This window comes from Seriola lalandi, unplaced genomic scaffold, assembly GCF_002814215.2.
Source record: "Seriola lalandi dorsalis isolate HSWRI2012SDOR001 ecotype SW California unplaced genomic scaffold, Sedor1 jcf7180002054570, whole genome shotgun sequence".
Classification (NCBI taxonomy): domain Eukaryota; kingdom Metazoa; phylum Chordata; class Actinopteri; order Carangiformes; family Carangidae; genus Seriola; species Seriola lalandi.
This window is the reverse complement of record NW_019525123.1, coordinates 371515-398380: the sequence shown is the minus strand read 5'-3', so window position 1 is coordinate 398380 and position 26866 is coordinate 371515. Positions and strand designations below refer to the sequence as shown.

The 26866-nt window shown below is 43.0% G+C and overlaps 4 protein-coding genes across 9 annotated transcripts; 2 read left to right on the top strand and 2 right to left on the bottom strand.

Moving 5' to 3' along the window:
* Positions 1-436: 436 nt before the first annotated feature.
* urad (ureidoimidazoline (2-oxo-4-hydroxy-4-carboxy-5-) decarboxylase) lies at positions 437-1319 on the top strand. The gene is made up of 2 exons (XM_023416992.2): positions 437-611; positions 796-1319. Exons 1-2 carry the CDS (start codon positions 437-439, stop codon positions 1143-1145), a joined length of 525 nt encoding a protein of 174 aa, XP_023272760.1. The 3' UTR covers positions 1146-1319.
* Positions 1320-10045, bottom strand: pdx1 (pancreatic and duodenal homeobox 1). 2 transcript variants are annotated; one of them, XM_087176788.1, is made up of 7 exons: positions 8792-10045; positions 8128-8254; positions 7718-7772; positions 7471-7607; positions 7104-7253; positions 4556-6883; positions 1320-2210 (listed from the first exon to the last, which is right to left on the bottom strand). In XM_087176788.1, the coding sequence occupies exons 6-7, from the start codon at positions 4935-4937 to the stop codon at positions 1825-1827; spliced, it is 768 nt and encodes a 255-aa protein (XP_087032914.1). In that variant the 5' UTR covers positions 4938-6883; positions 7104-7253; positions 7471-7607; positions 7718-7772; positions 8128-8254; positions 8792-10045; the 3' UTR covers positions 1320-1824. The 2 variants fall into 2 exon arrangements, with proteins under 2 accessions (XP_087032914.1, XP_087032913.1); XM_087176787.1 differs by lacking the exon at positions 7718-7772.
* Positions 9068-26820, top strand: lnx2a (ligand of numb-protein X 2a). 5 transcript variants are annotated; one of them, XM_087176785.1, is made up of 12 exons: positions 9068-9090; positions 10257-10350; positions 16877-17435; positions 20887-21116; positions 21228-21365; positions 21581-21780; positions 22382-22795; positions 22905-23078; positions 23567-23744; positions 23881-24106; positions 24849-25007; positions 26030-26820. In XM_087176785.1, the coding sequence occupies exons 3-12, from the start codon at positions 17032-17034 to the stop codon at positions 26163-26165; spliced, it is 2259 nt and encodes a 752-aa protein (XP_087032911.1). In that variant the 5' UTR covers positions 9068-9090; positions 10257-10350; positions 16877-17031; the 3' UTR covers positions 26166-26820. The 5 variants fall into 5 exon arrangements, with proteins under 5 accessions (XP_087032911.1, XP_087032912.1, XP_087032910.1 ...); XM_087176784.1 differs by lacking the exons at positions 9068-9090; positions 10257-10350 and adding exons at positions 14374-14520; positions 15833-16000; XM_023417016.2 differs by lacking the exons at positions 9068-9090; positions 10257-10350 and adding exons at positions 14374-14520; positions 15833-16004.
* On the bottom strand, positions 10177-13335 carry si:ch211-140b10.6 (RNA polymerase I and III subunit D). Its single transcript, XM_023416856.2, has 3 exons — positions 13166-13335; positions 12632-12706; positions 10177-10724 (listed from the first exon to the last, which is right to left on the bottom strand). The coding sequence occupies exons 1-3, from the start codon at positions 13189-13191 to the stop codon at positions 10397-10399; spliced, it is 429 nt and encodes a 142-aa protein (XP_023272624.1). The 5' UTR covers positions 13192-13335; the 3' UTR covers positions 10177-10396.
* Positions 26821-26866: the final 46 nt, after the last annotated feature.

Sequence of the window (26866 nt, the reverse complement as noted above, 5' to 3'; positions counted from 1 at the left end):
TCAGAGAAATAACTAACCGGCATTTCACAATAAAAGACAAAGTACAGAAATGGTATGCACTCAACCATCTTGTGACCCCCTGGTGACCTCCAGGTCTAACCACTTTTATAGGCTATATACATACCTGACAAAGTGGATAATTGCCAGTTGCTGTCTTTAAGCGCTAGATGACGCCAGAGATCAGAGTTTGCACTTCGAAGAAATCGACCTGCATCTAAAATTTGCATCAACGTTTTTTACTTTCTTGTAAACTCTTAAATGGACTCCTCTTCCCATGCATCAGCTGATTGTCTGTTGAATCTGACTAGTGAATTATTAACCACAGCCGGGCTTCGAGGGGCTTATTCCGTGTGTCCACCAGCACAATAACCCTAGTATTGTCCGAAGGTCATTAAACACTAGCTGTGCAACCACTAAACAGTGTCCCCACAGAGCCATGGACATCAACGCAGTAAATGCTCTTCCCTATGAGGATTTTGTGAACATTTTTGGCAATGTGGTGGAGAAATGTCCCATTATAACAGCATCTGTGTGGTCGAGGCGTCCCTTTGTGAGCTTGCCTGCTTTGGAGGCTGCTATTAGTGAGTTCATCGATTCTCTGCCAGAATCAGGTGAGACACAGACCTACATTTTATTAACTTTTTGTTATATTTTCTGTTTCAACTCTGCTGAAACTTTGGCTGGCTGTTTTAGGGGCTGTTAGTCCCTATAAATGGTATTTACTCTGTGCGTAACGGCACTGATAGACTTTATATGAACTAAATTGAATGCAGTAATCAGTGATCATGTGTTAAGGTAAAGAGGGGATCCTCAGGTGTCACCCGGACCTCGCTGGCAGGGACCTCCAAAGGGGCACCTTGACCCTAGAGTCTCGCGAGGAGCAGGCACGAGCCGGGCTGGACTCGCTGAATTCCGCGGAAGCCTCGCGTATGACCCGGCTCAACGAGGAGTACAAAGAGCGGTTTGGGTTCCCGTTTGTCATCTGCGCGCGGATGAACGACAAGGCGAACATCTTACGGCAGCTGTCCGAACGCTGTCAGAACGAGCGCGCGGTGGAGAGGGCGCGCGGCATCGAGGAGGTGAAGAAGATATGCCGCCTGCGCCTCCAGGGTCTCGTGCTCACTGACGCGCCAAACAAGTTGTGACCTTCAATTACTGGAGTTTATGCTGGTTTTCACCTCTGTGCCAGTTTAACCTCCTGGACGTAAAGACTGTCACTGCTATCAGACCTGACATATTTGTCTTATTCCAAATTTATTATGTGTACTATTCATTCATCTTAATGACTTTTTCAAACAATAAAATAAGTGAAACATTGATTGCAATTTCTCAATTTAAATGATGTGGGTTTATATACACATGTGCACATTGATAATATTCCAATACATATTCCTGACAGGCCTTCTCACAATTCTGAGGTGAGAAGGGCCATGCAGCAGTTTGTGCAACTGAATCCATGTTGCTGCCTCTAAAGTGGGTGGGGTGGTGGGGGGTCTCTCCTCCGTGATTTGGTCTCTGCATGCCATCTGGTGCCCAAAAGTCCCTTAAGTCCAAAAATGACACACTGATATCCAAAGATCACGGTGGTCCTTAAATAATGCTATCTCTCAGCCTAACTTTAGGAGAGGCTGTTTCACTCTGTCCACTGTTAGCAGCCTATAATGAGCCGAACGGGCTTTCTAAAAAATATAAATCCTCTGAAATGGTGCTTCTTTGAAATATAGGCCTTGTAGCATATTTCTATTGGTTTCCATAGTTTCTGGGAAAAACAAGTTTCCTGCAATATCTAGATCGTAATCTAAAGGATAAGTACCTTCTGTGGGCCTATGCAGGCTCTCTGGACCCAGACGCGGAGAGAGAGTGACCGTGCAGCGGGGAAACAGGCGGTGTAGTGGTGTGAGGTCCGTTTGTGGAGGAGACCCCTCCCGCTGCCTCCCCCTGGTCTGCGGAGGTGATGGAGGAGTCCTGGTCCGGGTCGCCCCCCCTCGCCCTCCGCCGGTCCTCCTCCTTTTTCCACTTCATGCGCCGGTTCTGGAACCAGATCTTGATGTGGCGCTCGGTGAGGCTCAGCGTCAGCGCCAGCTCCACGCGGCGCGGCCTGGATATGTAGCGGTTGAACAGGAACTCCTTCTCGAGCTCCAGCAGCTGGGCGCGCGTGTAGGCAGTCCTCGTGCGCTTGTTCTCCTCAGTCTCCGCCATCACGTACGGCCCTGGAGACGGACAGAGATTTAGAAGCCTACCAGTGGCTTTGCAAATCAGATGTTTTAAAGTTAGTTTTGGTTTACATTAATTATGATAATTATAATGGGTTGTTTTGTTTGTTTTATTACTGGAAATTTACTGGACGGCTTATAGAAGTGCATGCAGCAACCACACAGGATATTTGTCTTATGATAGCTGGTAAAATAAACATTTATTCACTTGTAATGTTAGGAGGAATTTCCTTTAGGAATCACTCAAGATTTACCCAAAACATACTTCCTTAGTTCGCGTTGAGATTCGGAAGCAACAGGTGATAGGCTATGGGGACGATCTAAAGCTGTTATAGGTCCTTGGGGAAATTTGTTATTTTTAAATCACAAAATTAATTTCTAATGTAGATCTTGGAGGTAAAGATTATAGGGTAAAATTTAATGGAAATTAAGATTTCGATTTTGGTTAAGGTCAGCCATAGGTTGCTGTTTAATTTTTCAACAGTAGGATTTTGTGCATACGGTGACCCACATAAATTCATCGCAGTGAACAGATATTAGATAAAGCGACAACGTGATAAAAGTAGTTTGAATTGAGAAATGAATGTGGTTTGAGAAGAAAGTAGGCTCTTGATGCAAAGTTGTTGTTTTTTCTATGGATGAATTGCTGGAGAATTTTTTTTAGAAAACAAATGTGGAGAGAGTGAGACAAGTGATTTTATATATAAATCCACCGAGCTACAGCCTACACCTTATTTTTGCCGGGACTTCCTGTCTCCCTCTTACGGGAATCCTGGGAGTCCTCGACTCGATGAGGACACGGTTTGGTGAATTAACTCAGTTGGGGAATGACCTCCTGTATTTTACCGATGGACTCAAAGTCATAGTCTAAGTCTTAAACACGTGTTAAAATAACAACCGTGATGGGAAAAATCTATTTATTCCAAATTCAAATAACATTTTACATTACACCTAAAATCAGTAATCACCCAAATATTTCATTTAATTTATCGGCCATATTCAGTCAGATCAGGAAAGAACAATATTGGCTCAGTGTTAAACTGATTTGACAGTGAAAACAAATCTTTCTCCAAGCTTCTTTTTGTGTTGATTCAAAGTGAAAGTAAAATTGAGAGTATTCCCATACAGGCTACATTTTTGTTATTTTTTAAATCATGCATGTAACTTTTAATTGTAATGTTTTTTTATGACAGCAAAAATCGTGTTTAGCCATTCAAGGTTTAAATGCATACTTGTCATGGCACTAAGAACAGTGATGATCTTTTACTGCTTTGGATATATAGTAGACCTGTTTTAGAAACAGGCCTACTATATCCTGCAGTTTCCCACTGCATCTTTGGTATGAAAGCCTATTTTAATATCATCTCAACTTTTTCAAAACTGCTTGCAGCTTGTTTCTAAAATTATTTGAATTATCTAGAAATAAAAATAGACATTTTATTCATACAACCTGCTATAATTATCACTGAATTGTATCACAAAAGCTGTGCGTAAAAGTTCACCAAACGTAGGGTGCAATGTCACAGGAGAGATCTCTGCGGCCTACAGTGAATAGTATTGAGTATAGATCAATGCTTAAAATGACTCATAGCCTATATTAAATCACTGAAGCAGAAGTGTTGATCTGATAGGAGAAACCTCTGAGAACTTTATAGGCACATTTTAACAGAGGAAACTTTGGCACGAACATTTCTCTTACGCAAACCCCTCGTCACAAAAATACTTTCCACTGGTTATAACTAAAGCCATAAAAACCTAAATGTTGTGATGAAGAAAAGGATTCAATGACTTTAATTTAAACTGCAAACTATAGTACAACTCACTGTTAATATAAACCCCCACAGGTCTTTTCTTCTTTTAGTCTATTACCAGGTCTACATCAATCAATAGCGAGTGTGGTAGATTTGGTTGTTTTAACAGCTTATTATACTCTATAGTATCCAGCCATTGATGGCTTAAGATATGGTTATTTGTGAAAATGTTTTGAAAAGACAAAACCCACATTTTTGTAAAGATAAGGTCTGATAAAAGCAAGCACTGACCTTCCGGGCCTTTTACAAATTGACTGACAAGGTAAACTGAAACACCCAGGATCATATTGTTGGGAGCATGATGTCATTACAGGCCTCAGAAAGACTCAGGTGAAACACACTTGTTAATGCTATGACTACAGAGTAATGCTGTAAACAAAACTATCCGTGGATTTTAAATTGAAGCCTTGTTTGATAAGCAGTTACAATGTTATCAAAGAAAAGGAAATCTCGTTTGCACTTTCAGATTGTCTCTTCATTGGGATTTGAAAGAAATGCCATTTACTGATATGCAGCGGCTCGAGGGTTTACCTGCCCACTGTCCTTTCCAGGTGTGTGAGTGGGATTTTGTGGTTTTCATCCAGGGGAAAGGGAGGTGATATCTGCTCTGCTCCCCCGTGTCTCCATAACCTGCGGCTGGCTGGAGAGCCTGCTGCTGGAGCCCCTGCGAGTGGTGCAGCTGAGGGACACCTGGATCCTCTCGCAAGCTGGGTAGACTGTAAGAGGGGGCAATGTCAGGAAGGCTGGCCTGCTCCAGGGCTCCCATGGACGGCGGTGTGTAGACGGAGTGAACCTGCCTGTTCATGTACAGGCAGGGCGGCGGGCTGTGGCTGTAGTCCTCACCCTGTGATCTCTGATAGGCACAGGAGTCTTTAAAAACCTGCGAGGGGTAGTAATGATCTTCCCGATTCATGGCTGCCGAGGACCCGAGGCACACACATGTACCGAACCTGCGCCCTGCCTCGGCGTGGACCTTCTGCTCTACCTGCCTCTGGCGCAACTGCGAGGCCCTCACTGCTCCACACAGGTGTGTCACTCTGTCACCATGTGACTCCGCAGCGCACAAGCCATTGGTTTCACTGTTTGCTCAGAACAGCAGACCTATAGCCCCTCAGTTTCCAGGATATTCTGCGGCTTGTGAGATTGTTTTCAGTAAATTGAACAGAACGGCTGCCAGCGCGTAAATCAATGTCCCTCTGTAAATACCGCAACGTTTAGGTACCTGGCATTCACCTGTGTTTGCGCACAGGAGCAACAGAATCTGTGGGACCCTGCCTCCACACACACAAAAAAAAAAATTGAATAGAGGTCCTTCTTAGTCTAGATCGCACGACAGAAACGCATTTGTAGTGCAGGATATGTACGATTGTCCTCAAACAATGTAGCCATCGACAATTTATATGGATAGATCTCTTGTCTGCACACTGCGGCTGATAAATCGATACGGATGGGCGCAAACATTGGTTGACCTGCGAGATAAGAGACCTGGATGGAGAGACAGTTGTCTTGGAAACTCGGGTGAAAAGCTCAAACACCACAGCTCATCTCCACCCCCACACCCCCCGGTTTGTCTACACCTTTCTGACTTTTAAAATGTACCCATTACACGTCTGTAAATGCATCATTTAACACCATTTAGCCTGTGTGGCCCCACACTCCCTGCACCGTGGGCCCTTGACGATGGCAAACACGCGGCTCGCTTGAGCCGCTGCACTCTCGCCATGTTTGCTGGCCATTAGCCTTTAGCTGGTGTGTGTTCGCCCCATTAAACAGCAGCTCTCGCGGTAAAACCCAATTAGGTTGGAGAGAGCAACAAAACTCAATTAACCGGCGCGCGCACGGAGCGTGTCCCCAAAGGCCCGCGAGCTCACCTGCGCCTTTATGCAAGATTTTGAGCCTCTGCTATAATACGGGTGTAATTTTCCAATTCTCCAGGTAACTGTACAGGACGACGGGGCTTTTACCTTGATAGTGTGTATCTATAGACTATTTGCACTGAGTTCTTCAAAAGCAATTACGGCACTTTCCATGGTATCTTAATGGGGCACTCAGCGATGCAATAAAGTTCAAGTAAACCAATTCTATACAAATCATCCCCTGCACTATGGCTTAATGGTGTTTATATTTGTTCATTGTTTCAAAGAGGAAGGAAACAGTTAACCGAAGCTATTCCCCCACTACAGTGGAGAGGGACAGCGTGATTTATGAAGCATGAGGGGCGTTAAACGCATTTTAGACGACTTTACAGACACAGAACTTTTGCGTAATGGCTTAAGCGAGGAATAATGCAGCTTTAACTTTGCTATAATAGACATATGGGTAATCGTGACCACAGAGACTGACAGTTGCCACGCTTATAAAAACGCTCTGGATGCGGAGCAATAAAAAAGAGTGTTACATTAAATACATGGACCAAGGCCAGATCTGGATAGACCTTGAGCAAATGTTCATCTGTTTTCCAGAGGTACTAAATCAGGTAGAAATACTATATTATATGTGTTTAGTCACAGGATTATTAAACAACTTATTGGAGGACTTGGGCACCAGTAGGAGTGTCAGGAATTTTTTTTTTTTCTCCTTTGACAAACAAAACCGTTTGTGATAGCCGGTATATACATGTCAAAAAGTTGAACAAGCGATAAAATGTGCTTACCCAGTGGCGACAGCAGCATGGCTTATGTAAACATTGTGACCAGTGAATAATGGTAATGACATTATAATTGAAATCAAACCTCCTCGACTGCAAGCGAAACAGAATTACGCCAAAACCACGAGTCATGTGAGAGAGGAGGACATGGAAAATAAAATGTTCTGAGCTGTAATGGCTCTTGGAGAGTTTATTCCGATTCATGTGAAAATCTGTGGGGAAAAAAAACATTAAAATGATTTTATCTTACACTGAAAAAACCCCAAGAAAACCAAACCATAACTCCACCGCTGTGTAACTACGGGACATAATATTAATTATTATTATTATTATTATTTTTATTATTAAATGTGCATTTAATGACATTTTACAACTTTTCTGCCAAAACACAGATTATTATGTGTGAATACAAATGTACATAATATACATTACACCGCATGCCAGAGAAAGTTCCAGGTGGGGAGGTGCTGCCTGGTGTAATTGATGTCAAACATCGTGAAGGGCTGGCACATCCTCATCTCATCCCCAGGGCACAAAATGTGCAAGAAGGTTTTGTAAACACTCAACCATGTTGGTCTCCACCTGTTAATTACACATCAGTCACTTAGTGTTACAACATAACTGACATTTAGTTATCAAGCTTATTTTGTATTAGTATAGAAATGCCCCATAAATATATAATTTATGAGTTTGTTTTTACAGTCACTGTTAGTTTTTTTTGCTTTCAAACATCCAGGCCTTAAACAGGCAGGACACAAACCCACCCTCACTGAATTAGAAAAACTAAAGCTAAACTTACAGGCTGCATGTCAATAAATGACCTGTGGGACTCCTCAGTGGTGGGTCTGAAGGCTTTTCCTCCTCTCTTGTAGATGGATGGGGGATGTAGAGTTGGCAGGACCTTCAGAGCTCTCTCACCTTAGCAACCTAAACAAACTGAGCATAATACACAGTGCTGCATTAACCTTTAAATAGTATGATATATATGACAATCGATATTTCTAAAGCAGTTTTTCTTTCTTTTCTGTCTTGGTGTTGATTGGTACCTTTAAGTGTGTTGATTGTGTAGCAGCTTCCAATAGACTAAATTCTCTTCATAATCTAAAAAGTAACATATTTGATGTTGAGTGAGGAAACAAGCCAGAGAGACATTTAAGCTTTTTTTTTCATCATGGTAAAGTAACTGACAATTAATAACCATGTGCTATAAATCATGCGGACTGAATTTGTTTGCCGACTTTTTACACAGGCTGTTGGAAGGACACTGCAAAAGAGATGGAGGTAGACAGAGTAAGGAGAGAAAAGTGGAGGCAGAAAGGCCGAGGGAAGCAGAGGAGACATAACGGTGGTGATACTGGAGTAATTGTGAATCCAACATGACATTAAGTCGCAAATGATCCAGGTAGGTCAACTACAGCCCAACTAATATAACATATTACTACAAGAAATGGCTTACCTGGTGTCATGTCATCCAGCACTAAGTGCAGTTTCCCTCTCGCTGTGCATCAGTAAGGATTCTGTCACCGCCCAGTTTTCAAAATGTTTTCCCGCTGCCTCAGGATGAAGCTGCTGGAAGTCTGGAACTAGAACAACAGTGTTTCAAGAAATGATGTGTGGAGGTGTGTTTCATTCAATTAAAAGCTGGAACATTATTGTTTGATTAAAAACAAAAGAACAGAAAATAATTTAAAAAAACTTATTCAAAAGGGTTTTGTCTTCACAATAATCCTGTTATTGTATTTCATCCATGGATATGTTGTTTCCCTGTTACCATTACTCTGGTGGGGTTTTCTCCTCTTTCTCTTGCATTGTGCTTTTCATTTCCAGTCAGCTAATTCATATAGAATATTATAACAGGATAGGATTTTTTTTTTTGCTTGAAAATTTTACTGTCCCAGCTCATGAGGCTAAGTACAATATTTTAGTGAATAACGAGGCAGTAAAATAACAGGATTGTTTAAAAGCAGAACTGAGATTGTTGTTTAGTGACTACTTTAACTACAGCTCTCTCAGTCTGAAACAGCATTTAATTTGTCATTTGAGCTTACGTCACTACTATTGATCAGCTGCCATTCACAAATAACACAGAACAGCTGATGTGATCAGCTATCAACACTTACAAAGTTAACCGACACGCACCGTCTCAGCCGGGGTTTCCTCTCTGACAGAAGAGTAGACGACACAACAGAAAACAATTTGAATTAAAACTGTCAACACAGACGGCTGCCTCCTGACAGACGCCATCTTCAGGCTGCTACCGAGTCTGCGCACAGCCGGAAGCCGCTGGTTGTTGTAGTTCTTCCAGCTCTGCCGAAGTTTGTGCTTCCAGCACATGGGCTGCTGTGTTATATCGGTTAAGCTGAGCATTTTGTTCCTTCATATTCACCATGGACTCCAGAAGTTAAGAGAGGGGACAAAGGTTAGTGACGGGTTTCATCATGTCGCATTCACTTTAGAATCATTATGTTATTGTTTTCTTTTTGCCGTACCGCCTTTTTCTTAGTGGAAAAAATGCTGGAAAGTACCATAAATGTTTTATTTCAAATCAATATTGAATTTGTGATGGGCACAAATAGCAGCTAATGCTGCTGGCATTTTTTTTTTATTTGATCGAAACATTTGTTTTTTTTGTGTGGTCAAAGTTTCATATCAGTATTAAAAATGTGATGCCCAGAATTAGCTAATGTTACTTTCACTTTCACTACTTTTTTAACTTTACTATTAACATTTTTAGTATAAGCAACACTGGCAGGTAAAGTAACTGGCATTGATATGTCCACAACAGCGGTGCCAGTCCCTGACTGACTGATCATATTTCCACCATTGGTCAGCCACCTGACTGAGTTGGTGTTTCCCCATTGACCGTTTCTCTTTCAAAATCATTTGGCGCAAACAGGTTCACCTCTGGTCACAGGCAGTCACCCGTCCACTCTGGTTTCCCGGCTGCTCGGGAGCTACAGGGAAGCGGAGTATCACTTCCAGTTCCCTGAGCTTTGCCCCTATTAAGGCAAATAAACTACTTTCATCACAGTAGCAGGAGCAGCTCAGAGCTGCAGCTTGGAAATGGTTATCATGTAGTCTTAATTTGCCACATTTCGGTGACTATTTCAAACTTGTTCCATTGTTTGACAACATGAACAGGTTGTAAATGAGAACATCTGTATTGGGAATTGAGCTGTAATGAAATACTGTGTATATGAGCACCGAGAGAAGGAGAGAGGCAAACAGATAAACCTGAAACCAGCTGATACTCGGCTGAATGCAAATATGACGCAATGATGCCAGTTGTTTACAGCCGCTTCCCAACAGTTTTCATCTACGTCATCAATTTCACACATTGACCATATGCTGTCTAGCCATATACTAGGTTTTGACCTATTCTTGTGGAGTGTAGTAACTGGATGTGTGAGCAGTTTAAGGGAATCAACTAAACCTATAATATGGTTGTAACATCCAAAAAAATTACAGTTAATTAACTAACATGTAAGTCAACCGTCCACTGCTGTGTGGAAAAAAGTTTAGTCTTTTTTATTAGCAGAAAAAAAGTGAAATCAGTGTCTTTTCTGGCTCCTTCTAACATGCCAGGTGAACAGTACTCCAGCAGCTGTGTGAGGTGTGCTGGCTGGTCAGAAAACAGAGGAGTGTCCACCACTGCGCCCTAGAAAGGGAGTGGCCTCAGGTAAAGCAGTGTTCCTCCCCTAAACAGAAGTGCTTTATTCATGAAGTCATTGTCTTTTCTGTCCATCTTCCCCATGTCTCCTGTCTCTGTCTCTGTGTCTGTAATTCCTCTCTTTGTCTCTGTCCTCTTTTTTGTCTTTATTATTCCGGCTGTGCCTGTGATGACTTTTATGGTCTGTGTGACCTCCATTGCCCCTGTAGTCTCTGGGAGGTGATCTGCTGCGGTCACGGCTTCTGTCCGGGGTCTCATTGCTCAGGCGCCCTCTTGTGGCAGAGTGTCCGTCTCTGGGTTCACTGGGGTGCCGCTGCAGGCCGGTGGAGCGCAGGGTGTTGAGGAGGAAGCGCTTGTTGGTGCTCCGCAGGGGACACCTCAACCTGACAAAGAAGTGAGCAAAGGTTTTAACTCTGATGTTTGACAGTGTGACACACCAGGTTGTTGGATCTATCTCTATGACAAACCAAGGGATGTGATCACTAGCATCTAGAGGGCATCAGCACACCTGTGCTTTCATTAATACGCCATTAAGGACACTTAGGTCAGTGCCCCTGCATTTTGTTATAAGAATCTGGGGATCATAGCAACCTAAAGTCAGTTACACTATGGGTATTTCCTAGATTGATTCCATCACTTAAACATAATTTGACTACTTATATTCCAACAAATAAATGAACAGTTCAGTATGTCGGTATGATTCAGTCTTCTCCGATGGTAGAACAAGCTACTAAATTCTATCAGAGCAGGGGCGTCCCTCTCTATTTTCAGGAATCTCTTTAAGACCCGTCTCCTCTGAGAACAACTCCTCTCCTAACTCCTCTAACACCCAAACATGCCTAACTACCACTTACTATGCATTTTCAGTGCACTTCATTACTGATATACTGAATAGATATGGTGCTTAGTACTTACACCCAGGTCTCCTACTGCACTTAAGTTTTAGTTTTGTCCCTCACTTGTAAGTCGCTTTGGATAAAAGCATCTGCAGAATAGATACATTTAAATGTAATGTCATATCTCCAAAAAATCTTTATTTTATTTAAGGCAATTTTAAACATTAAAAAAACAGAGTCTTGGGTGCTTATGTTGGGGGGCTGAGATTCATTACCTCAGCATTTATAAAATCCTGGCTGTGGCCCTGCTCCTACTGTATCTGAACTGGGAGAGGTGGTTTCCAGTACTGTACATCATACCGCTGGAATAAACTGCAGCATTAAATGAACTAGGAGATGCTCTATTCTTTGAGGGACTTTAAAACTTTACTTGTTGATATTCTTAATAATTTTTGTGATCACTTTTATTAGTGTCTGTGTCCTGAGGTCTCTCTTTTAAAGGAGATCTCTGAATAAATAAAGCTTGATAGCAAGAATTTTAATTTACTTTGATCATTTAAAATTAAGCAGTCATCAAAACAAAATAGGTAAAAAAGTCAACAATGCATTTAGCTAGGATTACTGACAAAATAAAATATCTCATAACTAGCTAACCAATATCATTTATCAGTATAATTATGAGGACATTTTGTAGGATGGCCAATAATTACACACAATGAAAATTTGAAGAAACATTAGTAACTGTAATTAGTAACATTTCACTTATCAAGAACCATATAGTAGGATCAGAAAATGTATAGTTTAGTATAAAGTATTAGAAACCCATTAATGGAATTTCAACAGAGCTCAAACATAGTGATGTGATACAGTACTGACACACTGAGAACAGTTCATTATCACACCATGGTGGCAGAAAGTCATGTACACTTTTTCATAAAACGTCAAGATTGTATTCCATTTTCACTGGTTTTAATCCCAGAGGATTATAATGGAGAGAAGATATCCCTTCTGCTGTTTTTTTCATCAGGGGATGTAAATAGTTCATTTAAAATAAGTATTTCAATTCCTCTAAGTGTCAACATCATGGAGAGGCCATTGTCACTTTCATTTTTGTGTTGTTTATCTCACAGTTCCTCATTAATATTGTTCAGTCTATTGTGAGCATGTACCATTTTTTCACTGAATAATTGTAAATGCATTCAGGAGGAGCTGCTCTTGTTGTCACAGAAGCTGATGGGAATCTACACAAAAAAAAACATAGCTGAGAATATAGCATGGAAACAGGGCGAACTGTGCACAGACTACATCTAAACACACCACAAGTAGGCTGTACACTCAACAAACAAAAATTGCCCCAGTGCAAGTACAGCTAAGATGATAAGTAGCAGTAAAATGTCAACAAATGACAAATGTGTGCAGGCTGATACAGATGGCATGTCAAACAGAGTGCTCACCATCCTGCAGGGCCCATGGTCTCTGCTCTCACCCGAGCCCTGTCAGTCTCCCTGAGGAGCTCCTCTACCGCGCGCCTAGATAGACAAACACAGACAAACATCAGGGGGTGGGGAGAAACTGAGGAAAAAGATGGCACAAAACCTTAAGGGGGAGCCAGGGGGAGAATAATTTAATTAAGTGAAAGAAAACATAGTGATGCAGAGAGCAGACGAGAAAGTGAATCATTAGTGAGCGGCAGTGTCCTGGTTTGACCCGAGCTGCTGAATCAGCAGAGTCGCCGCACTGAATTAGCCGACCTTTAACCACAGAGCACCGGCAGCTAATGGTGGCTATTACAGTGGCGGGGTTTCCTTACAATCACTACACACTCACACTTGTCTTACAACGCAACAGAACAGAACAGCTGTCGACCAAAAATATCCTTCCCTACTGATGGATGGGTGTTACGGGTTTGGAGGAAACACTAGCTACAAGTGTGTGCAAACAGCAGCTGGATACGTTAACTGAGGATAAACAGCAAAAATGTTACGTACTTTTCCAGCTCGTTGTCCTCTGCCATCGCGTCGTAAACAATTACACGTTGCAACCTATAGCCTATTAATGCAACACAGTTAATTCATCTAAAATCGATGATTGCACGTTAATTAACGTAACCTCCTTTTTGTTTACCTCTCTGTGAGGTCCTCCCGCCGAGGACCCTGTTTTTTTTGGCTGTCCTTGGCGATGCCTGATTGTTTTTACGAAAGCCACTTAACTGGACACAAGTTAGCAAAATCGATTAAATGGGCTTTAAAATTAAAAGAATAAAAAAAGTAGTATTTTTTATTTACATGGTCTAAATGAGGAAGTATTCATTTAAGTCAAAGTAGCACACACAAGTCCTGTATCTTAAGTAAGATCAGGTCCAACACATGGGCTCAAGTATCAAAAGAGAGAGCCAATTATGCACTATGTATTCATCTATGCGTATATGCAATATTATTTAGGCAGTTTAATCTTTATTATTGCGTTATATTTTACAGTGTAAAGGAAGCTACTTTGAGAGCATAGCTTTGCAAGGTGCCAATTACTTTACGCTGGAAAAAATTGAACTACACCAAAGTTTACCACAGGGAGAAATCCAGTTTGGTTGACAAAGCCCACTTAGAAATTGCAGTTTAAAGTATGTTGCAAAAAATGGTCAAATTCACAATATACATGTGATATGAACATATGGAAAGTGCCTACTTGTTGAGAGGTCATAACATAAACCAAAAGACCAAAATACCCCACTATCTGTGGGAAAGTGCCAAGATTGTCAGCTTTGGTTTTGTGTACAATAATTGCTTAATTATGACCAAGGTGATTCTGCCTCAGGCTGAGATTCAGGAGGTTTATCCATGGCTTTTGCACATGCACTACACAAAGGTCAAGTGTGTGGTGCGGACTGCCATACTGTCATAATCATATCTACATACTAAAATCTCATGATAATTTTTTAACCATTTATCCTTGTACAATTGTTTGTGGCGGTACAATATAACTATTAATCTTGAGATAGTATAACTATTAAAAAACTAAAAAAAACAACTAATGTACAACATTGAATTTGTGTGAAAAAAATGCAACATAGCAAGATATGTATCTAAAGCAGTAAGTAATAATATTTTTGGAGCAGGCCGTTTGGCAGCCACTCCTAATTTTGCTCTGGATTGACAGCGGCAGACCCCGCCCCTCCCCGTTGACGGACAGCAGTGGGCGGTGCCAGCGCTGCCAAAGGCACGGGGGCGTTTTCGTGCGGGTTTGCGGAACGGTCCGTTGCGGTGAATGCGTGATTGAGGTCCCGCAGCTAATAATCGTCCCCCTTTTTGGGGCCGGAGTGCGCGGCGCGGAGGAGCAGTAAGAATAGGTAATACTACATCTGCATATATTCAGTGTCTGTATGAACGGTGTCAGTGTGTGGCTGGCTTTGCATTGATATTGCCATTGTCGCTTCATCTGTCCTAGCCTTTCCGCTTATGGAGGGGTGGGATGGAGTCAGACAGATGGGAGCAATGATTAAAAAATGCTCTTGTCTAATCAAATGCGTTCAACGCTTACGGGTTGCTTATAGATCATGACACTGCAGTTGGTGCGTTGCCAAGGTAAATTAGGACTATGACAACTGAAAAAATGATTGCAAATCTCAATTAAATCAGTGTCTGTTTTTGTTGTTATCATTGCATGTCTGTCTGACTGTTGTGAAAAAAAGCACCCTATTGCAACAGACCTTGCAGAACAGCAGCCGGCCTGGTCTTCCAAGTGGCTAACAGCCTTTCTGGATTTTTTTTAAGATAAGAGACGACGAGGTGGGGTTTTATGAAAATGTAGGCTAAGCCGACAGGACCTGAGATTTTAAATCTGTGGCCTATAACATCATCTCATCTTATTTGAACATGTCATTCCTGCATGTGAGGTAGTCCATGGTTTGTCCTGTGTTGTAAGATTAGATTGTCATTTGTGACAAAATGAAAAATGAGCAGAGACAGGTGCAGGGCCAAGACTGTTATTTATTAATATAGAAAGCAGTGCAATGACAATAACAGCATGGCCTTGGACTCTCACACAGACACACGCGCGCACACACACACACACACACACACACACACAGTGAGATTAAAAGAAAGATATTTCACAAGCATTTGCTAGTCTTCATATGACTTGTGTAAAGGAATCTGTTGCTACAGGGTCCAGCTATGATTAAAATAGATTTAAGTGCTTTTCACGGACGGGGCTCTAAACTGCTGCCACAGTGAAAACCTGAAGACTTTACTTATTGATAAAGGCTATTTGCAGGATCTGGTACCTCAAAAGCTTTTGTGCATGATGTACGTGTGTGTGTTTGGTTTTGCTTGTGTAGACTTATGCTTGCATGTCTACAAGTCTGTGTGTGAGTGTGTGTGTGTGATGTGGTGATGTCACAGCTTTGTTATAGGAACAGAGAAGCCTTGTGTCCTCATGATTAATTCATGTCCAGCTGCGGGATAGAGACAGAAGCAGCCAGTCACACACAGACAGGAGCACGTACTTAAAGGAGGCTGAAATAAGTAACTACCGGTCCGGTAGCCAAGGAGACAGGAGAGACAGGTTGTCACGGAAATGGGTAGAAACAGAGACGAGACGAAAAAAGCTGCAAAAAAGGAACCAAGGGGGCTCTCATCATTGTCTGTGCTGTCTGACAGGCGTTCAGGCTGTACCAGGGAGGAGCAGAGCATCCTGCTGAGAGAAGTGCATCTGTTGTGTGGCTCCTCTGCATCCTTCTCCGGCTACACTCTGAATGTCAAGCCCCACTGAACAGAACAGGCTCCAGGTCGTCATGGAGACAGGAGCAGACCCTCGCTGGAACAGAGGCAGGTAGTCACTGTGGCTTGGCTGGCCTGCTGTGTGCTGAGGCACGCCCTCTGCTGTCCGCTGATAGCATCAGGCCCACAGGGGCTTGGCTAATAGAGGGGCTGAAGGTCTGAATGGCTTTGGATGTGAAACACTGTGGAAGTGATCAGTGCATACAGAGTGCATTAGCTCTGGGGACTCACTCTGCTCGGTGGAGTGCTATATTTCAAGACTTTGCTTTAGGCATGTTCTCTTTCTGTTGCAGAGGAGACTGAGTGCATCTACTGCGCGTGGCCTGAACCAAAAATATCAAGTACGCCGAGGGGAATGTTTAAAGAATTCTCACTAATTTTCTTGCCTTTTTTGGTTTCTTTTCTTTCCTGGACTTCACTGCTTTTCTGCTCCCTCCCATCCTCTCTCCTGTCTTATTTTCTTTTCCTTTTTTTATGCCTCTCATATCCCATTAATCTCTTTCACCCCTCTTCCTATCTCTTTCTCTTCTTCCTTGCTCTGTGTCTGCTCATTTCTTCCACTTTCTGGCACTGTTTTCTCTCTCTGTTGCTTTCCCAATCCCACTTCCTCTGATCTGTGTCCTCTCTCTGCCTCAATCCCAGATAATTCCCTCTCTGTGGAATTGGAAGATTGCAGCAGGCGAGAGCAAAAGAGAGATTATACTGCCAGATTAGTGGACAGGAGCAGCAATACATAATCTCGGCACACTCACTGACACACGCGCGCACACACACACACAGTGCCACACTCGATCTCATGCAGACACGTGGGCCCACGTGCACAAAGCATTTGCCACATGAATAAATGCACGAGCACATAATCAGACACTTGTTGTTTTTCTGAAACAGCTGTTTAACCCTCTTGCTTTGCCCTCTGACCTGCAGGGTGATGTGCCATCAGCCACTGGGGGGCATCTGTCCTCTCTACAGCCTGTACATCCTCTGAAGCTTATGGGATAGGAGTGTGTGTGCCCCTTCCCAACACTGCAGCCCCACTGGAGTCATTTGTGCCAAAGCTGAGTTGTGTTGAAGGAGCGGAGATGGGCAGCCCAGGCTGCGAGGTGGGTCTAGCTGTGCCGGTGGAGCCAGCGCTGGAGGCTCTGTGCCCCGAGTGTGGCCAGATCCACCGCACCTGGGAGAACCACCTTTACAACTACCGCCTGGAAGTGGACGATGACCTGGTGTGCCACATCTGCCTGCAGCCGCTGGTGCAGCCGCTTGATACACCATGTGGACACACCTTCTGCGCCCGCTGCCTGCGTAGCTTCCTCCAGGAGAGGGACTTCTGCCCTCTGGACAGGACGCGGCTACAGCTACAGGCGTGCCGCAGATCCAGCATACTGGTTCACAAGCTGCTGGACAAGCTGTCCGTGTCCTGTCCTTTGACCCCAGTCTGCTCCCTCAGCATGCCACGATGTGACCTGGAGGCACACCTCAAGCACCGGTAATAAAGCTTACATACAGACATGATAGATGGATACTTGCTTGAGAGCACGACCTGTGGGCAAACATACACACACACATACAGATCAAACACTATGCATGCATGACTGGCAGGTTTTCATAAGCTTTATATAGGTAATGCAGCTTTACCGTACTTGTGTTGGCGTCACTCAGATGAGTATTTTTTAAAGCAAAAATGCCATAAATGAGCAGTTTCTAGGTTTAGAGGAGTGAATATTTGCTGGTTTACTTTGTTCTCTATGGTTGTAAATTTAATAGTTTTGGGTTTTGATCGGTTGGTTGGACAAAACAAGCAGTTTGAAGACATCACTTTGCACTCTGGGAAATTGTTACAGGCATTCTCTCAATTTTCTGCCATTTTATTGGCTAAATAATCCACATATTAACCTAAAAAGTAATTGACAGATTAATCGATAATGAAAATAACTGTTCGCTGCAACTGTAGTTGCCTTTGTATAACTTTAAAACCCATGCCAACCATCCATCATGACCTGTGGCCTTCTTCTGGCAGGAACATTTGGAGATGTCATTAATCTTAGTCCAGATCAGTTAAACTTTCCCGTCATCCTTAACCTTAAAGGTTTCCCTCCGTCCACACGCTTTGGCTTTTGGCCCATTTGGACCAGGTGCTGTGAGACCCTGAGGGGATTATTGGGCTGTAGGTCATGTGACGGGGGATTAGTGGTTCCCTACCACAGTCATGGGTTTGCTGACCAGGAGCTCCATGTTCTCACTCTGCAAACATGTTGAGCAACTTCAACACCAGAGACCTTTTCAACCATTTCTTCTGTGAGACAGCCAAGGGCAACCCTGGCCTGTGGTGAGTCGAATGCAGTGGGATGTGAGGTCATAGCGTGACTTGGGATGAAAAAATGGCATTTTCCTTTCACATTTTTCCTCTGTCTTTCCTTTTGTCTGCCTTTCAGTTTACTGTCTCTCTTGCTCTCGCTTTCTTTGTTTCCCCGTGCTGTACAGTAACAGAAGAGTGTGTGTGTGTGTGTGTGTGTGTGTGTGTGTGTGTGTGTGTGTGTGTGTGTGTGTGTGTGTGTGTTTGTCTATGCATCAGCATTGCCATAAGGAAAACCAAAAAAAGAGTTGTTGCCAGTTGTTCCAAGAGTGGAGGAAGTGTAAATTCGGGACAATATGCTTGGAGAATTTACACGACATCTAGATATCTAACTTTTTCTTGCCTGAGATATTTCGACCAAATCATGCTTTATATGTGTAAAAACATAGCTAATGTTGAGGGGAACAAGATAATAATCAGTTTTATTGATTTAGGGGCAGACATCTATGTGACTGAATTTCTTAAGATGGCGTGTGTTGCTAAGGAACCACTCATTGGTGTTTTGACATTAACTTATTGACTGGTTATCCAGTGACTGCCGAACACCTCAGTTAAGTCGAGGAGATTTTCCTTAACAAGCTCACACTAACAAGCTATTGCTAACCAGCTGGCAAAAGCTTTTCTGAGTCAGCTGTTTTTACGAGAGACCCTTCGCTATAGACGACCGATATTGTGTCTTTAAAGTGTCTTTAAACTTTTTCTAAATGACAGTCACTGTAGTCACAAGTGACAATTGCAGGATAGTGGTGAATGGTAAAATGGAGTGTAACAGTAAGTAGAGAGGAGTCGTAAAAGTCAGCAATCTGACTTAGTTACACAGCAACCTTTTTCAAACATTAGCTAACATTAGCTAACATTAGCCACCATAAGCTATTGGTCATACCAGACCAAGTGAGGCTGTAGCAGCAAAACCAAAGTGTTTTAATGCTTATAAATTCAACTTTTCATTTGTGAGAGAAACAATCTGTTCATCTTTCAAAACTTCCAGGGTTGCGCTTTAAGTGTATCCAAGTCTGAAAATAGTCCAAAAACAAGAAAATACAGAGATTACTTTAACTGCCCCCCCCCCCCATTTTTCAAAGCTACAGCCCATTTAAACTTTATTGCTAACACTCTTCATGTCAATCACATCAGCAGATGGGTGCATCTCAGTGAAGTTTGCACACATCATTGTGTGGGAAGACGAGGAAAGATGGTTTAAGAAAGCTCAAACGAGGTCACTGCGAGGACTAACGTGACATTCTTTAGTAAAGATTAAGCCTCAGTCCCACGTGGGCTCACATTCTCCTGCCCTGCAGACTTATGTCTAACATAGTAACAGGAGCCTACAGTCTGCTGCCGCCCTGCGACTGTAAGTCAGCGTTGTTTATGGTGATGATTAGGGACGCGACACTTGACGTTAGATTAAAAGATGAGAGCGCCAAGCCACAGTGGTCAAGGTGGGCTGGTTGATCTTGTTACTGACGGTGTGTATGTGTGAAAGCTGAGGTACTTTCACTGTTCCTGAACCAAAGTAGAGCTTAACTCGTTCAAGTGTTAAGTGAGTTCTTCTTGTTTCTTGATGAAAAAGGCCAAAGATAGATGTGAAAGAGAATGAATTAAGAAATGCTCGCAGTGATAACACTAAACACTGTGAGTCGTTTTGAATATTGCAAGAATAAAGAGTCATGGGACAGCAATTCGTTTTCTATGGTCCTTTTTCTCTTGGGAGATAGGAATGGAAGAGCAGAAGCGTTTAAATAATTCAACCAAGCTTAAAGCTGCCACTTACAGTAAATACTTCAGAGTCAATTAAGGGTGAGACCACATTGACCCCTTTAGTCTGCCTGTCTGTGCTTGTTTTTAATTGTTCTTTAGTTAAGAGTATCTATTTGTGGGTCGGGACAGATGCACCCGCCTCAATCAGATTTATGTATCGATGGAAAGAACACCGTGGAGCGGTTGAACTCTTTGCAAACGACTTATGTCATTATCTAATCATTTAAGTGATTTATCAAGCAACAATGTTCAATTTTGCCCCCTCATCTTCTCAAATGTGATTTCTTGCCGGCTCTCTCTATTTTGTATATTGGTTAAGATTGAATATGTTGCGGTTTTTGTACCAGTTGGTTGGTTGAAACAAGCAAACTGTGGACCTTGGGAGGTTGCGTCGGACATTTTTCACTATTTTATTTTATTTTTTTTATGTTTTGAGTTGAGAAGAAACATATTAATTTATTAGCTCAGAGAAAAAATAACCTCTGTGGCCAAAATAATACACACAATATACATATGGTCACATGTGTACATAAATTCATGCCCCTAAATATATTCCCTCATAATCTTATATAATCTTTTGTGCATTAGTGCATTAGAACCATAATTAACTTGGGTCCTCTCCTTCAAAAAATACTTTTCCTTTACCCTTTGAATCCCTCCCAGCTACTCGTGACCTGGCACCCTGGCCTCCTTTAAGGAGGGGACAAACAAAAAGAGAAATTCCCTAATGGGATCATTTGCGTCACATTAAATTAACTGATGCTGAACCTGATTTTCTTTACACGTCAGATGGACTAACAAACTGACGCCTGTTGCTTGGTGAAAGGTGTCCCGGGACGCGGTGTCAGCAGACCAGCGTGGACGGTCCGAGATGCGAGAGCGGGGATGAGCGAGCGATGGTGACCAGCCCTCCCAGGTCGCCCCCACAGACAGACCTGAGGGACCACACGCCCTCTCCACCCGCTGGACCTAATAACGCCAGCAGCAATGGGCCCGTGTGGACAGACGACGCTGGCCTCGACAACCCTGCCTTTGAGGAGAGCACAGAGGAAGACAGTGAGCCGATCCACTGCATTATCAAAAAAGATTAAGATTGAGAATTGAGTCAATATATTGATGAGACACAGCATTAATGGGAAACGTCTCTTAATCTCTCTGTGTCTTCAGGTGTGGTAGGGTTAGAGTGCGTGGTCCCCAGGGTGAAGCGGCCCCTTAGTAACCCCTGCATCCACCTCCTACGCTCTGTCAGCTCCACCTCCTCTGGTTGGGACTGCCCCGAGTCCCCGCCTCTCTCTGCAGAAGAGGGTATGACACCACTTCCTCTATTTTTGCTGAACATCTTCTCAAAGGGGTTGAACGCTAGAAATCTGAGCTATGAAATATTTCGGTTTATCTTCCTTGTGAGTGTAAGAGCTATAATCTTAGACAACAGGATAATGATGTTCAGGGAACATTATGATTAAGATGTGGAAATTAAAGTCTGAAATGCAGCAGTGTAATATGATTTGTGTGCCCATTAGGCTGTGTGAAGTTGCCCTCCCTTCCTGAAGGAGAGATAACTGCCATAGAGGTCCACCGGGCCAACCCGTATGTCGAGCTGGGCATCAGCATCGTCGGGGGAAACGAGACGCCTCTCATCAACATCGTGATTCAGGAGGTGTACAGAGACGGGGTCATTGCAAGAGACGGGAGGCTGCTGGCTGGGGATCAGATACTACAGGTGAGAGGCTTTAGAGGTCATTTTAAATTTAACCTTTTTTTGCCTCGTTAAATAAGTGCATGATTTCACCAAAGAGCACGCCCCATTTTCATACAAAATATTTTTAAATCCAATTTAAAGCTTATTGTTATACCTATTTAAAGAAGCTCTAGTCAATATTTTTATATTAAGAATGGATCAAACAACCGTGTGTGATGTGCAGTGACGTATCCGCAGAGAATTATCACCCAAAATTGTGTCTTTTAGCTCATTGTTTCGGTTTACTGTTTGCAGCACTCTCTTTGAGCAGGAGGCATCTGTTTTAAATGAGAAAGATCTGATAATTGCAGTGTATGCTACATGCCCAACATGAACAACAGACAGACACAGTTAGCTACTACCAGATGGAGAAAGTGCAGCATTTAGCGGGAGCTGGTGGGGATTAAAACAGAGCTAAAAGACGAGTGAGCTAAAGTTTCTCTGTCTGCCAGATGTGTAAATAGGCAACTCTTTGCAAACACATTCGCCATAGCTACATTATACAGTGAGTTTTGTTTATGGTGGCACCAAAAAAAATCCAGGTTTAATTTCCTTAAATATCCTTTAATGTCTCTCTCCAAAGGTGAACAATGTGGACATCAGTAACGTGCCCCACAGTTTCGCTCGTTCTACGCTGGCACGCCCCTGCACCACCCTGCAGCTGACCGTGCTCAGGGAGCGTCGCTGTGCCTCCCGGGCACCTCCCTCCTCTTCCTCCTCCACTCCAGCTGTTCCCCACGCACCCTGCTCCACTCCTGAGGGGACGCCGTCCAGCCCCGCCACGCTGAGAATCACCCTACACAAGCGGGACTCGACTGAGCAGCTCGGCATTAAGCTGGTACGGCGAACGGATGAGTCAGGAGTGTTTGTGTTGGACCTGTTGGAGGGAGGCCTGGCAGCAAAGGATGGCAGACTGCGGAGTAATGACCGTGTTTTGGCAGTTAACGACCAGGACCTACGCCACGGTACCCCGGAACAGGCTGCACAGATTATACAGGTTCATTTCTCCTTGATTTCTTTTGAAATTTGAGTGAGCATATGAGCAAAAATAAATCACTTGAGATTTTGATATTAAACCACTGACTCTGATGACTCTGACTCTCTAGGCCAGTGGAGAGCGAGTCCACCTGCTCATTGGCCGACCCAGCAAACCAACTCCACCCCCACCGCCAAAATCAAGCTCCACCAGAGACCTCTACTGCCTTGATCACTTCCTGCCTAACCACAGCTCTACTCCGAGTCCTGTGCCCATACACCTGTCCCGCACCAGCACCCACAGAGTGAGGAGAAGACTTATATGTGTGTGTGTGTGCGTGTGTGTGTGCGTTAGCGTTAGCGTGTTTGTAGAGATGGGTTGGATTGTGAGTGTAGGTGCATTTCAATGTTTTCTGTGTGTGTTTACATCTTCATTGAGCAAGCACTTATATTTTAAGATTCACATCTGCATTATAGGAACGAAGGTAATGATCACAATCAATCATCATTCTCAGTTTTTATGTATAAAAAAATCTGTGTAGATATTTTTATTTTAATGAACAGGTAACACATACAGATCCATACCATATAGCTTAATACTATTTGTATTAGTTAGTGTTATTTTGATATTTTCCCCCTTATTTTCTATTAGTGGAGGTATTTTCTGTTTTAACTGCAGGAAAACTTAAGTGTGATGCACAAAGAGTGAGCAAACTTATGGGCGTTTACCTTTGTTTAGGCTCAGCGTGTGTTCGTGTGTGTGTGTCTTACCTCTGTGCGATCATATTCACAGGACCTTTCGCAGTGTGTGACCTGTAAGGAGAAACACATCACAGTGAAGAAGGAACCCCTTGAGTCTCTGGGCATGACTGTTGCAGGAGGGAGGGGCAGTAAGAGCGGGGAGCTGCCAATCTTTGTGACCAGCGTCCAACCGCACGGCTGCTTGTCGAGAGATGGACGAATCAAACGTGGTGAGCATTTCAGCGAGGTCAAATATGCATTAATATACTGTATGCATCAAAAACAATTTGCATGTTTTGCTTAAGCGAAGCCACATTATGTTATGTGCAGTTCATCAGCAGCAGGTGTGTCCTCTTGCTCCTTCAGGTGATGTTCTACTGAGTATCAACGGGCAGGACTTGACATACCTGAGCCACAGCGAGGCCGTGGGCACCTTGAAGGCCAGCGCTGCCTCGCCCTCAGTCCAGCTGCGAGTGCTGGAGGTCAGCATGGTGGAGGAGCATGACCACGATGAGCTGCTGCCTCACACTCACGACAGTGACTTTGATGCCAACTGGTCGCCCTCGTGGGTCATGTGGCTGGGCCTGCCCAGGTAACATACAGAGGGAGAGGAGATCACATACATACTGCTTAGATGCAGAGCTATGACCAGATGTGTAAATGCCTCGGCTGACCTTACTGAACGTATTTGTTTTTATGCAAGGTTGCTGCTTTTTCTTCTCAGGACTGCACGATATGAATTAAAACATGTATCGTGATAAATTGTCACATTGTATTATTTCTGATTGTCATAACTGATTATAGGTCAATATTATGGGCTTTTGGACATTTGTTGGTTTAAAATCTGGATAGATGTCATTGGTTGTTGCATCTATTCTCACTTCATTTGTATGGGATCGTGACCACTGACTGAAAATTGCAACATTAGTAAATAGAGGTCAGACGGAGGTTTGTAATGAGAGTAATTCACATTGCCCAGCCCTACTTTTTCTCCTCCACTCACCTTGCTTGCTCTTCTCTTGCTCCTCTTGAGCAAAGTAGAGAAATAATGCACTGTTAAATTCCACTGCAATTATTTAAAAATTGCAAGAGGCACATTTATTTAAAGGTATTAAAAATATTGAGTTCAGTGGATAAAAACACTTTTTCATCTGTTTGAGAACAGAAGAAATGATACCACTGGATATTTTCTACCACCTCACAATAGACACTTTTGAGATTAAGACATATTATTTTTTCTCTCATCTTTCCTCAGTGGAGGATAAAGTCATTCCTTGTATTCATCTTTCTGTCTGGCCCTCCCTCCCTCACTCTGCTCTCGTGTTTTCCTGCAGTTACCTGCACAGTAGTCATGAGATTGTGCTGCGGAGGAGTCATCCCGGCAGTTGGGGCTTCAGCATTGTTGGGGGATACGAGGAGAGCCACGGCAACCAGGCGTTCTTCATCAAGACCATAGTCCTTGGCACACCTGCGTACTATGATGGCCGCCTTAAGTGAGTGATCATTTGTTCGTCACATGACAGTCTGTGGTTTATGCCAGCAGTGATATAGTAGTGAATTACCAGGCGGATAAACTGTGATCTCTAGTTGGGGATTGATAAGAGTGGCGTGACGATATGCCACTCCTGCAAACTGGAACACAAGGAAAAAAAAGACACATTTTCACTTACATTGTGTTTTTCTGTGTAAACTATTTATTTTAGAACTATATGACAATTCAATGTAGTGGATTTTCAATAGACCTTTAACAAGAAACAACTGCATGATGATTATTACAATTCAAGATAAAACACCTGTTTTCTTGAGCATTTTGAAACTTCAGTAAAAATGAAGTTCTTGCAGTTGTGTAGCAGTCATGCAATCCATGGGCAATTGTCTGTGTAATATTTTTATACGTCATAGATATGGCCCTTTTGCTGTGTCATCAGCATCTTATCTATTGTCGTAATGTAACCAACTACCAATAAATCAAAATTCAATCCGTTTGACTCCATCTTTTTACAGATATATGAATACAAGCCAGAAAGATTGACATCTGTTGTAGATTAAAGGCAAACCCTACTCTACAGTTCAAAAGTAGAGGTGGGACAAATCCCATAAAAAAAAAACAAACAAACAGTAAGTTAATCCCACTAACAAGTGCTGCCAAAGCCTGATATAGCTTATTCCTCTGTGCCATAGAACTCCACTTTTGTCCTAATACAGCACTATTAAAAACAAATCCATGAGACACACTGATTATTTTATTTAAGTAATGTCTTGTTTTGTCCAATGAACAGTTCAAAACTTAAAAATATTCAGTTTACTATTATAGAAGAATCAGGAAGCAGTAAATATGAACATTTGAGATGCTGGAACAAGTGCATTTTGGTTATTTTGCATTAAAGAAATTGTATTATGAACTGTGCTCATTTGAGATGACTGGAATATTGTAGAGCTGTTTGACTGGCACATAACTGCAGCTGTCAGGTCCTATTTATATTCCACACTGACTTGTCTCTTGGTGTCATCCTAGGTGTGGGGATATGATTGTGGCAGTCAACGGCTTGTCCACAGCAGGAATGAGCCACTCTGCTCTGGTGCCCATGCTGAAGGAGCAGCGCAGCCGGGTGGCGCTTACTGTGGTCTCCTGGCCTGGCAGCCTGGTATAGCTAGGCCAGATAGCAAGCTGCGCACCACGCTGAGTCCACCCAGAATGTTCTATATTGAGAACGACCTTGGCCAAAGTGAACTGGTACACGCTACTGTACATCGCTCCATACCGGGCTTAATCCAGGACCAAAAGCATTCAGAACTGTAGTAGACCCAGCAGGACTACGCTTGTCCTGACCAGGTGGGAACTGATCCAGATCGTGCCACGTCCTTCGACAGACTGCACTCACAAACACACTGCTGTGTTCATATGGTCATGTTGTCTTCACTCCCGCAGGGAGAATGGTACTGCAACTGTTAACAGGCGATCTGTGCTGTATTCATCTCACCAGGCAGTTGTAGAATCCAGGGCTGTATTCAGGTGGATGCATCGTTGTGGGTAGAGATAGAATATTTTTTAAAAAGTAGCCTGTGATCCTCTGTCATCTAGGATAATGACCTATAATCACTTTAAATCAAGATGTTCTGCAACACCAGCGCTGTATCCAGCTGAATAAGCCTCAGGCCTTATTAGAAACCTGCCGCACCCTGGGAGGCTCAACTACCCTTAGGCCTCATCACCATGACAACCAGCTGTCCCATCAGCTGGAGTTTTATACATGTGTGTGAATGTGTGTTCTGTTTGTTTAATAAACATTTCCTTCAAAGGATTAATTGCTCCACAGCATTCTTTTGTGCACTAGTGCAAAGTGACTGTTAG